This window comes from Eublepharis macularius, chromosome 2 (genome assembly GCF_028583425.1).
Source record: "Eublepharis macularius isolate TG4126 chromosome 2, MPM_Emac_v1.0, whole genome shotgun sequence".
NCBI lineage: Eukaryota > Metazoa > Chordata > Lepidosauria > Squamata > Eublepharidae > Eublepharis > Eublepharis macularius.
The window spans coordinates 233,291,526-233,306,290 of record NC_072791.1 but is presented as its reverse complement, the minus strand read 5'-3'; the positions used below and the strand labels follow the sequence as shown (position 1 = coordinate 233,306,290).

The 14,765-nt window shown below is 44.0% G+C and overlaps 1 protein-coding gene across 1 annotated transcript in view; it reads left to right on the top strand.

Moving 5' to 3' along the window:
- Positions 1-14,765, top strand: part of BMPR2 (bone morphogenetic protein receptor type 2) — a 99,994-nt gene that overhangs the window by 52,790 nt on the left and 32,439 nt on the right. Inside the window, exons 2-3 of the mRNA XM_054971774.1 lie at positions 5,306-5,479; positions 6,211-6,387. Coding sequence (XP_054827749.1) covers positions 5,306-5,479; positions 6,211-6,387 — 351 coding nt within the window. The remainder of the gene's footprint in view (positions 1-5,305; positions 5,480-6,210; positions 6,388-14,765) is intronic.

Here is a 14,765-nt window from a genome sequence, read left to right as displayed (position 1 = left end):
TGCACGGACAGAATCCTCCGTTCCTCCCCACCCAATTTTAAAAGCAAGCAGCCAGTCTTCAAAAAGCATATTTTAAACACACACACACAGAACCGTGAATGAGGTTCCCCCACAAAATAGTGTTTTAAAAGCAGGTTAAAAACAGAGAGTGACAGACAGAAAAACACCCATTCCTCCTACAAAGCCCCGTTTTTTTAAAAAAGCAAAAAATCTTTGTGCCCATGGCTTCAGAACACCCCCTTCCCCCTCCCTCCCCTGGGTTGCTGCTCCGTGGTTGGAAGGAAGCCTGCTAATCAAGGAAACCTGGGCTTCTATTCGGTTTTCTAGGGTAACAGAAGGAGGGCAAACACAGCTCAGGCATTCTCCTGGCTCCGTTGCTAGGGGAATAGATTATTGGCGCCTGAGTGTCTGGCTCTCCAATTAGATCACGATGCCCCCCCCGATCAAGCCCCCCCCCGAATGCTGGATCGGTCACCGTGGACGGAACCAATTAGCTGAGTCACGATGGCGCAAACGCCATTATCGGGGTTTTTTTTCACATCATGATTCCAATCGTGCCCATGTCTACCCATGACTCTAGCAGTCAGACAGAAGTCCCCGTAGAAATCATTGTCTGTACAGAGCCAGTTTGGTGTAGTGGTTAAGAGCATCAGCAGGGCTCTAATCTGGAGAGCCAGGTTTCATTCCCGACTCCTCCACTTGAAGCCAGCTGTGTGACCTTGGGCCACTCACAGCTCTCTCAGAGCTCTCTCTGCCCCCTCCACCTCACAGGGTGATTGTCATGAGGATAATAAATAACACACTTTGTAAACTGCTCTGAGTGGTCGTTAAGTTGTCCTGAAGAGCGGTATATAAATCAAATGTTGTTGTTGTTATTAAACAGTAGGCAAAGATAAATTTTGAACTTGGTCTAGTGTTGGTTTGCCAACTCCAGGTTAGGGCATTCCTGGATATTTGTGGGGGTGGAGCCTAGGGAGAGTGGGGCTTAGGGAGGAGAGAGGCCTCAGCAGGATACAGCCATCATAAGTCTCCTTTTCTCCGGATGAACAGATCTCAGTGGTGTCGAGATCAGCTGTAGTCCTGGGAGATCTCCTGGCCCCACCTGGAGGTTGGTAATCCTATTCTAGTAACTCAGCTAGGACTCGAATTTTGGGATAGTCGGTTATTGTAGGGTAAGAGATTAAATAGGTAATAGAACAAAATCAGAATTATTGAGTGACAAAATAGGTAAGCTTTAAAAAGAACAAGGTCTCTGAATGTGAGATTAAAGGAGGAAATACGGCAGAGGAGTATAGGAAACAGCAGGTCGCTTTGCTAACGAAGCTGTGTTTTGTTGGTAAAGGGTTAAATCTCCTTCAGACCTCAGTTTTGTGTATTTACTCTGGGTTAATAAATGTCAAGAAGCAGTTTCAAGTTGTTGAAAGGGAATGATTGAGAAACACAATGAACATTCAAACAGTTATCTAGGTATCAGAAATGTTAAGCATTGTACAATGTTAGTATTTCCTGATAGCCCACACATTTTCTATTTGATATTAAAAAATGGCATCACATTTTTACTCTGATGCAAAACTTATAATTTAATGCAGTTTAGTGGGACAATAACTGTCCATTTTCTATTTTGGTATGTGTTGCTGAGCTAGATCGAATCAAGCCTGAATTCTCGCTAGAAGCTAAAATGTTGAAACAGAGGCTATTTGTACTTTGGTCACATCACAAGAAGACAAGACTCACTAGAAAAGACAATCATGCTAGGAAAAGAGTAAGACCCAAAATGAGCCAGTTTCCAAGATCTGAGCAAGGCAATTAATGATAGGTAGACATGGGCACGAACCTGAAAAAAAATGAACCGCATGGGTCATGGTTCGTCCAGTTTCATGAACCCCGAACTTTGCCGAACTTGACCCGGTTCACAAACCGGTTCGTGGTTCATGGGGGCCCAGAATAGGCCCCCTCACACTCAGAGAGCCCAAACTTGCAGGGAGTTTTCAGCAGGCTCTCCTCCAGCCACCCTCCCAAGTTTGCTGAAGATTGCAGTATGGATCTCCGAGTTATAGAGCCCGTGGGTGCTGATGGTGTGCGCAGTGGAGACAGTAGAGCAACCCCGTGAGGGTGTGAGTCAGTGGGCGAGAGGCCCAAGCACCCAAAACCACCGCCACCCAGTCACTGGCCCTGGCTGTAGAGGCGCTCAAAATAAAAGTGAAGGGCACTGAAGGAGTGTACAGAAAAAGGGCAAACTGCACTGCGCCACACAAGTGCACATAGAGAGCAAACAGAAAAATGAGGCTCCCTGGCGGGGGGGGGGGAACCCACAACCCCCCACAAACCAAACCAGAAGAGAGGCCCTCCAAAAAGCAGAGAAAGAAAAATAGAAAAGCAGATAGGCCTCACTCAGTCAAGCAAGGACCTAGTTCAACTCAAAGACTAGGCTGGGGCGGGGGGAGGTGAAAAGCTAAGACTAGGTTGAGGGGGGGGAAGAGAGGAAAAAATCACCCTTTCCCAAACACCTCCCCAGTAAGAAAAGGCAAGAAAAAAGAAAGGGCTTTTCAGTCCCTTTTCCAGCAACAAGTGCAGGCCAAAGATCCCAAGCAATCTCTCTCAAAAGCCAAGTTCCAGCAAGACCTCCTCTCCCTCTCTGCTGAAACTGAAACCACGAGGCACAGAGCTTTCCCTTTTATATAAAATGCCCACAAAACAGGAGCACTCTGGTTGGCAGAAAGACCTGCCTAACATGGTTTGGGGGGAAGAGATTGGTGTTACCATGGCTACTGAAGGTCCATCTCCTCAGTTGCCTTAGAGATTCTAACCCTCCCCCCTTTTCCTGGCTGGATGGGCCAGAATGGGAACTCTGTAGTTGGCAGAGACAGCTGCTGATCAAGCCTGGAGGCCTCAGATTGGGGGCAACCAAAAGACTGGCCACTGTTTCCTGGGCAATGTATTGAATGGCACCAAAGAGTCTGGCAAACCGGACACGGAATGGTAGGAAAAAGTCATTTGGTTCGTAAAAACGTGACCCCATGAACCACGTGTTTCTTTGCCTACGAACCAGCCGTTCCGTCATGAATTTTGGTTTGCAGTTTGTTTCGTGCCCATCTCTAATGATAGGATATTTTAGAAGTCATAGTGAGCACTTTTCCAAGCATTGAAATCAAACCAGCCCCACTATTAAAATCTGTGTCTATGAAAAATCTACTCCAAACAAGAGAAGCTGTAGCATAGTGGTTAAGTGCTTGGGTGGCGAATAGGCGCAGTGCTGATTCGAATCCCACTACTGCCATGAGCTCACTAAGTGGCCTTGGGTAAGCCACTCCTCTCAACCCCAGCTCCCCAGCTACATTGTGAGGATAGTAACAACACTGACTTTGTTCACTGCTCTGAGTGGGGCAGTAATCTGCCTAGAAGAGTGAGTGCAGTTATTGTTCTTGTTGTTCTGATAGATATAATCATTTTAAAATTATGTACACTTTCAGTTGAGTTATCTTCTTCTAAGGGGACCCCCCCCTCATTTCTGACGAAATCAATATGAAAAGGTCTTGTTATAAGCTATGCCCCAATTTTTAGTGTGTATTTAAAAAAAAGTATAGACATTCCTTTGAATCCCAGGGATCTTAAGATATTTTGATCTTTTATAGCTCAGGGGAGATGTGCACTCACTGGGAAAGCTAATTATGATGATCTAAGATTTACAGATAATGTAGTCTGGGACTGCATGTATTCCGGTACATCCGGTCTCGCTTACTGAATTTTTAAAGCATCTTCATTGTGAATATCATAAAAAAGCACCAAGCTTGTGGCACTGCTGCAGGCCACTAAGTGTTTTTTTCAGCAGCATTGCTCAGCATCGCTTGGTTGCTAATGGTTCCAAAAATGGGATATGGTCCCGTATAAGACTTTGGGTGCATTCAGAACTTTGCAGGGGGGGGGGGGAGTTCAGGATTTTGAACAGCTCCTTCTGTCCTCTTCCAGAGGATATTTGTAGCTAGTGACGAACAGCTGCTCTATATTGGCCCCTGTGCTCTAAGGATAAAATCCCAAATTCTTCTCCCAGGACCTTGAAGTGGTACGTGGCAATTAGGAATCAGACCTAGTACTTAGGAGCTGGACGGGCGCTGACACAGCAGTACCAGAGAAATTGGTGTTGCTTGAAAGGAGCCAAGGTAGCTGGTTTCTGGTCCCCTCCCCATCACTCCACACACAGTACCACTTTCCCTTTCCCTCAGCAGGAACACAGGGGTAGTGGGTGGCCTGGATGCAGGGGCCAGCAACATCTCTTTAGGGAGCAGACCCACTGAAGGTGTCGGTGGCTGATGAGAGCCACCAGAGGAGTGGCGGACAGATTGGCTTGATGGTGGGGAAGTGGAACTATTGCTGGATTAGAAGTTGATTTCTTAAAAATCAGAGAAGAAATGGCAGTTTCTCCATGCATATAAATAGACTACACTTGCTTCAAGTGGAAGTCCTTAACAGGCAGCTGGAGATCACTTGAAAGATGGGGAATTCTGAAAGCCCTAGATCACTATTCCAACTTGGTCATGATGCCTAGGATCATGATGCCTGGGGGATACACTTCTGGGCAGTAGTATATGTGAAAGAGATCTTGGGGTAAGAGTGGACTGTAAACTGAATATGAGCAGTCAGTGTGATGCGGTGGCAAAAAAGGCTAATTCAGTCCTGGGTTGTATCAAAGGGGCCATAGCGTCAAAATCGCAGGAGGTCATATCCCCTCTCTATACTGCATTGGTCAGGCCACACCTGGAGTATTGTGTGCAGTTCTGGAGGCCTCACTTCAAAAAGGATGTGGACAAAATCGAGAGGGTGCAGAGGAGAGCGACGAGGATGATCAGGGGTCTGGAGACTGAGCCCTACGAGGAAAGGCTGAGGGCCTTGGGAATGTTGAGTTTGGAGAAGAGGAGGTTGAGGGGGGACATGATTGCTCTCTTTTAATATTTGAAAGGCTGTCATTTGGAGGAGGGCAAGGAGCTGTTCCAGTTGGCAGCAGAGGGTAGGACGCGAAGCAATGGGCTAAAACTACATGCACAAAGGTGCCGGCTGGATATTAGGAAAAACTTTTTCACGGTCAGAGTAGTTCAAAAGTGGCATCAGCTGCCTAGGGAGGTGGTGAGCTCCCCTTCACTGGCAGTTTTCAAGAAGAGGCTGGATGAATAGTTGTCAGAGATGCTTTAGGCTGATCCTGCACTGGGCAGGGGGTTGGACTAGATGGTCTGTATGGCCCCTTTCAACTCTATGATTCTATGATTTAAAATTGCAATCTGTAATTTGAACTTGGTTTTGTTTTCTTCTTTAGCTACCCAGAGTGAAGAGACAACCTGTGCTTTCAGGGACCCATATCAAAATGATCATGGAATTAGTGAAAGTCGGATTTCTCAAGAGAATGGTACAGTTCTGTGTATGAAAGGCAGCACCTGCTATGGTCTCTGGGAGAAAACACGAGAAGGAGACATACATCTTGTGAAACAAGGTAATGGCCAACAATAATGACTTTGCTGATTTTTCTGCAGTATTTAGAAAATCTATATGGCCAGGTACTAATTTTTCTGTGGCTCTCATCCCTTGTTTTATTCCTCTCACTGAGTGAAGCATATTGGCATAACTGAATTGTTCAGTTTGAACAAGATCTTTCTTTTGGAATAGGGGACTCTTTATAAAGAAGGAGCTGAAATAATATCGGTATGTGAACATGGTGGCAGGTTGAAGGTGCTGCTGCCTGAATGGATTTGCAGGTGATTATCAGCCCTCTTACCCCTTCACGCAGACTAGGTGGATCCGTGCGGAAGATTGTGCCACAGCTATGCCAGTAGTCTTCAAAACTCCTGTGACGGAAAGTGTCTTCAGTGCAGTTGCATTCGAACTCCTGAGCCTTCCTGTCTGCTTGTTACTTTTCCTTGTTAGAATGACGGACAGAACTACTGGTGGTTCAGTCTGCAGAGAAAGAGCAGAATGGGAAGCAGCATAAACAAAAATATTTTTAAAGTAATGTACCACCTTTGATTGGACCGTCCCATGAACGTCCAGCTTTCTCAGCGATCCCTCAGAGTTCTCTTACATGGTTAGGGCCAGTGGGATCCTGCGTCTTTCGCCAGTTTTGCTGGACATGGCGTAAAGAATTTGGGGAGGGAGCTGAGAGGGAGGGGCATATGAGAGCCGTGCCTGCCACTCACGACATCCTGTTTTGTGGGCTTCTTTTCTCAGGGTGCTGGTCTCACATAGGGGATCCCCATGACTGTCACTCGGGGGAGTGCATCGTAACCACCCCCCCATCTTTAGTTCAGAACGGGACGTATCGATTCTGCTGCTGCAGCACTGACTTGTGCAATGTCAACTTCACAGAGAACTTCCCACCGGATCCCACTGACGCCGTGCCCTTCAGTGAGTCAGACCTTTGCCGCCTGTGAGAGCTTCCCGGTTGAAAAATAATTTTGGGGAAGCATGGATTGGGACCGATAGAATCTATAAGCCATGCACTGAGTTTTAGATGAGAAATCAAAGAACTGTCGTGTCTTACTATCTACAACTTGTTAGGTTATATACCTTGTTGATCCAGTATAACATTGGAACAGTATTGTTTAGTTGTACTCAGATCAGGCTAATTCTTTAAACATACCCTTTATGATGCTGTTGCTCAGGGAAACACAAATCATAATTGTGTCCCTGCAGTCTTACGGGATTGTACTCGACACCAGGAAGTTGTCGTCTGTATTTCCAGAGCACTTTGGATTTTAGTATATTCTGCCTGTTCTTGATGACCTGTAATTTTGCAGGCTGTTTGTAACTTGTTGTGACTTGATATGGGTTGCACAGAAAATCTATTGTAAAACCAAGAACAGAGAACTTCTTCCCTTGTCGACTTTGCGTTCTACAAGTGCCTCTAGAGGCTGTTTTACAGTTGGTTAATTCGCCATAGTAGGCTGCTTGTATCACAGTAGATTCTAGGCAGACTTCAGATTCAAAGAGTCCTGGCTATCTCCTGAAGTTACAATATATTGATATGAGCATGTATTTAAATATCTCAAAGCTGAGCCTAAAATTACCCTAAGATATATACAATTTTAATCTAAACATTTAGTATCAGGCACAAAGGGAGAAATTACTACAATGAGGAAATTGTTGGACAGTTTAGTAGAAAAGTAATCTTTGCGGTATTCAGATAATGTTACATCAGACTCATATTTCAGATGTAATTCTAAGCTGTACCATGGTGTGGCCATTATGAGAATAAGCCTAGAGGGAAGTCCTCTCTCTTGCTCCTTTATACATGGCAGTCTAGTAATGCGGTGGCCATAGCTATGAATTTCTTTCATCACCTCTGGCTGGGATACTGGCTGAACCCCTCTGTTGAAGAGCAGGGTTTAGTTTCAGCCATCCATACCTGCTAAAGAAGTCTGTATGGGACTTCAGCTGGTACAGAATGCTGTCAGTTGGATGTGCTCTGGAGGTGGGTGTTAAGGACATGCTGCTCTTGTTGAGAAATAGCTTAATGGACTGTCAGTCAGCTTGTGGTCCAAATTGAGAGTGCTGATTTTTACTTTAAAAGCCCTTTACAATCTGACTGCAGTATCTCTCAGAGACCTGCTCCTTCTATGTGAGTCTCATGTGCCCTCATGTAAATCTTTTGAGATTCTCTTCCATGCCCCCTTTATTCATGAAAGGTGGTTTAGCACAGTGGCTGAAAGACTGAGACTGCATTCAGACATCACAGTAGGCTAGACTTCAGCTTCAGTTTAATTCAGTGGGCACAAAGACTTCCCTTCTTATGTAGAATGCTAAAACAAACTCCAGATGCCTGTATTGTCTGAATGCAGACTCTTGGGAGAATTGGTTGGCTTCTGCTATCTGGGATTCAGAGCCAATTCAAATTTTCTAACATGTGGGAAGCGAGCAAATCAGATAACCTAGGTTCCTGCATTGAGACATCACAATGTCTTTTCATACCCTGCAGAAGAAGGGAAGAGAGAAGAAGGGGAGTGTATGAATGAATAAACTTCATTTGTGCCCACTGGAGCAAATTAGAGTCTAATTACAGCTTAGTATGATGCCCAAATGCCATCTGAGCTACAGATTGGGAAGCCTCTGGTTTGAATCTTGCCTCTACTGTGAATTCACTTAGAGGCCTTAGACAAGCCATTCCATCAGCCTCAGCCTCATCAACAATTAGGCAGGCCACAAATATGTGGGGTGGGTGGGATGGGACGGATAACATTGTGCTATGTGTTGACATCACTTCCCAGTGAAAAACCAGAAATGACATCACCACCTGGTGGTGCTGTATGGTAATACCATAGATATTTGGGGGAAGGATTCCAGAGTGTCGCTTCACCTGCTGACGTCACGTCTGGGTTTTCACCCGGAATTGACGTTGACGTGTGGTGCAACATCATCTCTGCCCGTAGCCCACCACCAAAGCTCCCAAGGTGCCAGGAGACGGCCTGTATTGAGTTATTGTAAGGATTACGAGATAATATATATGAAGCATTCTGAATGCTATGCATATGCTCTAAGAGTTCAGCAGTGGTGCCTGTTTCATGGAGCAGTCGTCAAACAAACTAATCAAGACTGTCAAAACTCTGGTATTAGTTAAGGCTTTGGGCTGACTTTCTTTCAACTGCCACTATGTTTACTGTTTTTATATTTGTGCTGTACTGTTTTTCTGTTTTTATATTTATATTTAGTTGAGCATCTTTGCATAGGAAGGTAGCACATAAATCCTGTAATATTGATTAGGTTTGCTCACCTGTCCTTGTCCCTTCCCCCTCAGCAGTACACAGACTCTTCTAATGTTAAGCCCATTAGGCCAACAGTTTGCTGACAGGTTAGAATATTCGTGAACATTCCATGATGTCACAGTAGTTCAGCTAACTGCTGCTAGGGAAAATCTTATTTTAATAAAGTGAAACCGTATCTCTAAATTAGGATTAACTGTCAACTCCTCTAAAATGAGAGAAACTCAGTGGTTAGGCTGTGTTTTAACTTCACGTTTTGAATTTTCTGGTTTTGCTTATCTACCTTGATTTTCCCCACTGGCGCAAATCCTCCAGAATGTTATGCGAGTTTCTGTTGTGTATCCCAACCTTTAACTTGCAAAACTGTTGGGTGGCAAAAATGGAAGTCAAAAAACAAGAATGAAAAGTATGTAATCCTTTTTATTAGGACCAACCAAAATGACACAAAACATTGTGACATTTTATTTGGTCCTAATAAAAGGAATTTCACGAATTCCATTCATTCTTTGGAGTTTGCATTGACCACTGTGTCTGTGTTCAGTTGTGAGCCAGTTGCTAACAGTGGAACTCAGTTATACGCTGAAAGTTTTTCCCCCAGTATTTGTGATAATTTCTCAGTGTTTATGATGATCATTGGAACTTTCGGCATTAGCCTTTAATTGGGCCCATAATTGGTTGACAAAGGTCTTCTCAATGAAACAAAATCCAGTTTGCCCCTTAGACTTGACATTGACTCCAGTTCTTTATTCCATCCCACCCTAATGACACGCATAGACTTGCTGTGAAACTCGCCTGCATGTTATTTTAAAATAGAGGATATGAGCAAGGTGTGACTGTTGTACCTTAAAATAACCCACTGTACAAAAAATGGCACACCACTGTTACAGGGGAAAGCGTTTGAGATGGGGGCAGTTTTTTAAAACTCCCTGAGCAGTCCTGTGGCTTCTCTAGGGAATGAAAAAGTAGCAAAATGTCATTGGCCTGTGAGGAGGGGCTGCGGCTCAGCAACAGAGCATCTTCTTGGGATGCAAAAGGCCCCAGGTTCAGCCCCTGCCATCTCAAGTTAGACAGATCAGGTAGTGACCTGAAGAACCTCTGCCTGAGACCCTAGAGAGTTTTTTCCAGTGTGAGAAGGCAGTACTTACCTCGATGGACCGCTGGTGTGATTCGGCATAGGGCAGCTTCGTGCGGGGCTTATCTCTAATTATGCCGCAGGCATTGCCCCCTACTACTTGCCCATATCGGGCAACCACATTCAGCGCAGCTTTCACGGCTGCAGTTGATGTGTCGGCAGCCTGGCATGTATTTTTTTTTCAGTAACAACATAATTGTGATTAGAATTCAGGGAAAATACAACATTGCGGCAAAGATTACCCTTACCTTGGCATCTTGTGCTTCTACAATAATAGAGTAACCTGTTTATTGTGTAAAACATAATACTCTCAAAAGGTCCCAAGGTTGTACTTACATGACTTCATCTTCTCCTGTTAATTCATTAACTATCTGTAGCATTTCAATACTTAACCTCCACAATTTCAAACACATTTTGTCCTTCAGGGATCTCCATAATGAATGTTGCTCTGTACTCTTCATGTATATTTGAAAATAACATTTTAAACATAAATAAAAGGAACATTGCTCAGTTGCTATAGAAACTGAGACATTTAGTAAGCTGTGAGCCTTTTTGCTTGCTGCATTTTCTGTTAGAACCGGCTTAGTAATGAGTTCTGATGTTTGTTTAAAGCTGGGGTTTTTTTGCAGGAAAGATAATAGCTATTATAAGAATGTATGGAAATGTTTTTTTTAATGTCAAATGGGTGCATATTTGCACCTGATGTTCTTAGAAGTCTCCTGGATTCGATCACCTGTGTGGCATTTTTATATTAACCCAAACGCATACCGATGTTTCCAGCAGCCTTTCGGGCCCACCTGAAATAATGAGATTATTTTAAAAAGAGAAGGAGAGACATTTGTAGTCCATTACATGTCTAGGAGGGCTAGGTATGCTTATTGCTTAACCCATGTTCCTGCCCAGTTCAGCAATGCACTATAAGGTATTTGCTGCCGTGTCTCTCTCCCCCCGCCCCCCAATATGGTAGCAAGCTTTTAAAGCCAGATCGCATACACACCTATGTGGAGGACAGCTTGAAGGCTGTAGCATAGCTGCATATTTTAATTCTGCCTGAATATGCTCTGATCTGTGAGGGCGGCAGTGGACATTGTAGAGACAGTGGAGCATGAGGAAGAGATTTCACAGCATGTAGCTTTTTATTCACTCTTGATCAAATTCTAGAGGGCATCCATGTCAATCAGCTCATCCCAGAACAACCGAAGAGTCGTGGGCCAGATGTGTCTCATGCAGTAGAGTGCTTGGCCCCCTATCTGAATGTTATGCCCGTTGCAGAAAACTGAAAGGACACCTGATTCAGTACAAGGACTGAAAATCAGGTGCACTTTTGCACACTTAGATTTTAAGCCACATGTAGCTAGCTTTGTTCTGGAATCCCAAGGCCACAAGTATGAGAGATCGGTTCAAAACATCTGTTTTTGTTTTCACTCCACTGTTGGATTGCCAAATCACTGTGTCAGTGCAGGCCAGCCTACAAAATACATCTGTTTGAATAAAGGAGAAAATGTGCAGCTCTAGAACAAAGCACGAAGGGGGTTACTGTTAAATAGGGGAGAGGTTTTTTTAAAAAATTTGTTAAGAACAAGGGTTTTATTTTAAAAAACAAAAGATACGGTTACAATTACAGCTTTTATTGTATCCACTAGTTGCAAACTTTTGAACTCAAACTTGAACTGCTCAGGTATATATTATGACAAAACTACCCTTTTTATCATATGGAGCACATGGGGTTTGGAGATTTAATATAGTTGGGAATCCCTTCTCCCCTGTAGCCAAATGTGAATGCAAGCGTTGTGGTTGCATTCATTTTAGGAGGCATTGTGGCAGAAGCCAAGTTCCCCCACCCCGTTTCTTTTGGAAAGATATATTGTGTTTTTTAGAAGTCCAGTAATCTTGAAACCACCTTTCTGAACACGGCTGTTTTTTGAAAAAGGGGAGTGGGGGTGGGGTGGGGGGGAGCCTGGGCTGGTGCGTTGTGCTGGCCCCTTCCTTTGCTAGCAGCCTGGCCGGGTTCTTTCTTTGACGCAGACCCAGACAAAGGCTGAGTGTCGCAAGGAAGCAGACGGCACGCCTCCAGTCAGTGCCCCGGCCTGGCTCCAGGATTCGTAAACAGAAACATCCCAGGCTCCAATAAGGCAGACGGCGGCTCCCGCTCTGATCCACATGCAGGAAGCGCCTGCTTCAACAGGCCTTGCCGTCGCATAGAAGCACACACGAGCTGCTTAAATTTGCCAGACCTGCCTTGCTGTGAATACTGGAGAAAGGAGCAGGTTTAATGGCTTAGAGGAACACAGTGTGCTTTTATACACACAGGGAACCTAAAGGCATGAAAGACCAGGCAGTCAACACACAGAGGGGTTTTTTATTCTTCACAGATTATAAAAATGCACATGTTCTTAGGAAGGTTAATCAATGCTCACTGGATCAGGTAAAGCAAGCCTCAATCTTAAACACTCCAAATATGCCCTACAACATATATTCAGATGTGGAGCTGTCTCTCCCATCTTAATTAGCTGCATCAATAATAAAATGGAGAAGAATGTACACTGTTTGGGGCTGCCATTGGGAGAAAGGCAGGGTATAACGAAGTAAATAAATCATTTTTAGAAAAGTTCAAAGATACACATTGAGATGATGGAGTAGCACCACTGCAGATTTTCCCCTGGTTGTCTCTGTGTGATCATTCACTGTAGGCGGGGCTGCAAAAACCGAAGCAGGACCGCTTGTCTCCGTCGTGAAGTCCTTTCTTATGGCTTGGCTTTGCTCTTCTCTCTAGCTACAAGGCAGAACTGGTGGAGCTCTGTGTTTGCTTCGGAGGGCAGATGAGCATGGGGAGGAGGGAGATGGAGGGAACTTGGTATTTGGCCTTCTTTGGAGTAGCAGAAGAACGTACGGTCCGGAGAGGGATCGTGTTCTAGTCACAAAAGTCAGCCTTACTATTATGGCAAGGCAAAGATTGCTTCTGCTGCTGACTTGCCCCGACACACTTTTTGACATGAGATGCTAGAAGATGGTCAGAAGACCGTCTTGCTTGAAGCTAAATCAATCAGTCAGTTCCTTTGTTGGGGAGACCTCTGGGGAACCCATTTATGCAATCCTGAGTTTCACAATGGAAGGAGGACAGGATATAAATGTAATATAACAACAACAACAACAGTCCTTTGAGCATATACTAAATGCCTTCCATTCAGGGCAGGGTTTTTTTCTTAAAGCAAAAGGTGTAGTAACTCTGGATAGAGGCCTGGGGAAGCTCTCTGCAAGAAGCAAGTGTGTGTGTATTTTAATTCACATTTGGGACACAGCTGGGGAGCGCCAACATCTTTGGCTGTTCAGTTATTTTTGAATGTCATTTTCCTTGTTTTGGGAGCTTTATCTGCTCCGCCTTTGTAATCTGGAGTTATATGTTAATGTATATCATTAATTCTCACTTTCTGCCCATGACACACAACATATTTTCCTCTGCCCTCGCCAGTCTTTACTCTATCATGGGGTACCTATTTTAATCTGTGAAATATTGGGAGGGTGTTTCGTTACCAAACTAGCACGGAGCAATGACTGTTCTGTTGCTATTCACCCCAGGAGTTGCATCAGCAGGAAATTCCATTACTCAGACACCGGGCGGAGCGAGGAAAAGGGCACTCAGATAAGGAATCGTACATGGCAACCTTTTGCAATTGTCCAGCGATGGGTAGATTCTGCGATAACAAGACTCTCTTGTTCCAATTTTTGCCACATTTTAGAAAACAATGTTTAAGATATTTTGGGTTGATTCCAGTAAAGAACTTTCCTTCCTTATAAGAGTGTGTGTGTGTGTGTGTGTTATGTGCCGTCAAGTTGTCTCCAACCTGTGGTGACCCTATAAGAACATGCCCGAATGCAAAATCCACATGGATTTTACAGGAAACATCTGTGAACAGGAATTTAGCATCCTGCCTGCAAGACTTTACTGAAAAATCCATTTATAGATGTTGCAGTGTGATTGTAAGTTTTTAACGAATGCTCTTTCACTGGTTATTTTTCTGCAGTGAGAAAAGTTATAACTGAATAGGTCTATTATCATTCCAGCAATATCTCACAGTAACTGGTTAAATGGCAGGGCGCAAAGGGTAGGAGTAAATGAACAGTTCTCACAATGGAGAGAAAGTAGCAAGGTGTTAGGGCTGATGCTTATTTAATTTGTTCATAAATTATCATGGATTTGGGGTGAACAGTAAAGTGGCCAAATTTAGAAATGGTGTCAATTTGAGAGCCACTTGGTATAGTGGTTAAGAGTAGCTGGATGCTAATCTGGAGAACTGGGTTGGATTCCCCGCTCCTCTGCTTGGAGCCAGCTGGGTGACCCTGGGTCAGTCACAGCTCTCTCAGAGCTCTCTCAGCCCCACCCACCTCACAGGGTGATTGTTGTAGGGATAATAATAACATACTTAGTAAACCACTCTGAGTGGATGTTAAGTTGTCCTGAAGAGCAGTATATAAATTGAATGTTGTTGTTATTTTGGATGAAAACCAAACGTCAGTTTTGAGGAGCTCCAAGAGGATCTCTCCAAATTGGTGAGTGGGCGAGAAAGTGACAAGCTAGAGTTCAAGTAAGCAAGTATAAAGTGAGGCAAACCCCCTCCCCCCCATAACTTTTCATATGCACTGATAGGGTTAGAGATGGTGGTAACTAGCCAGGAAAGAGATCTTGGAATCATGGTGGACAGCGCAATAAAAATGTCACCTGAGTATTTTAATCTATTCATTTATTTATTTATTTATTTATTTTCGATTTTTATTCCGCCTTCCCCACATTTCCAGCAGGTTCAGGGCAGATTACAGATACATAGAGGTTAAAATATATAAAACAGTTATTATAAATTAGTAACCATAAAAACATCCAAATTTACACAGTTTAAAAT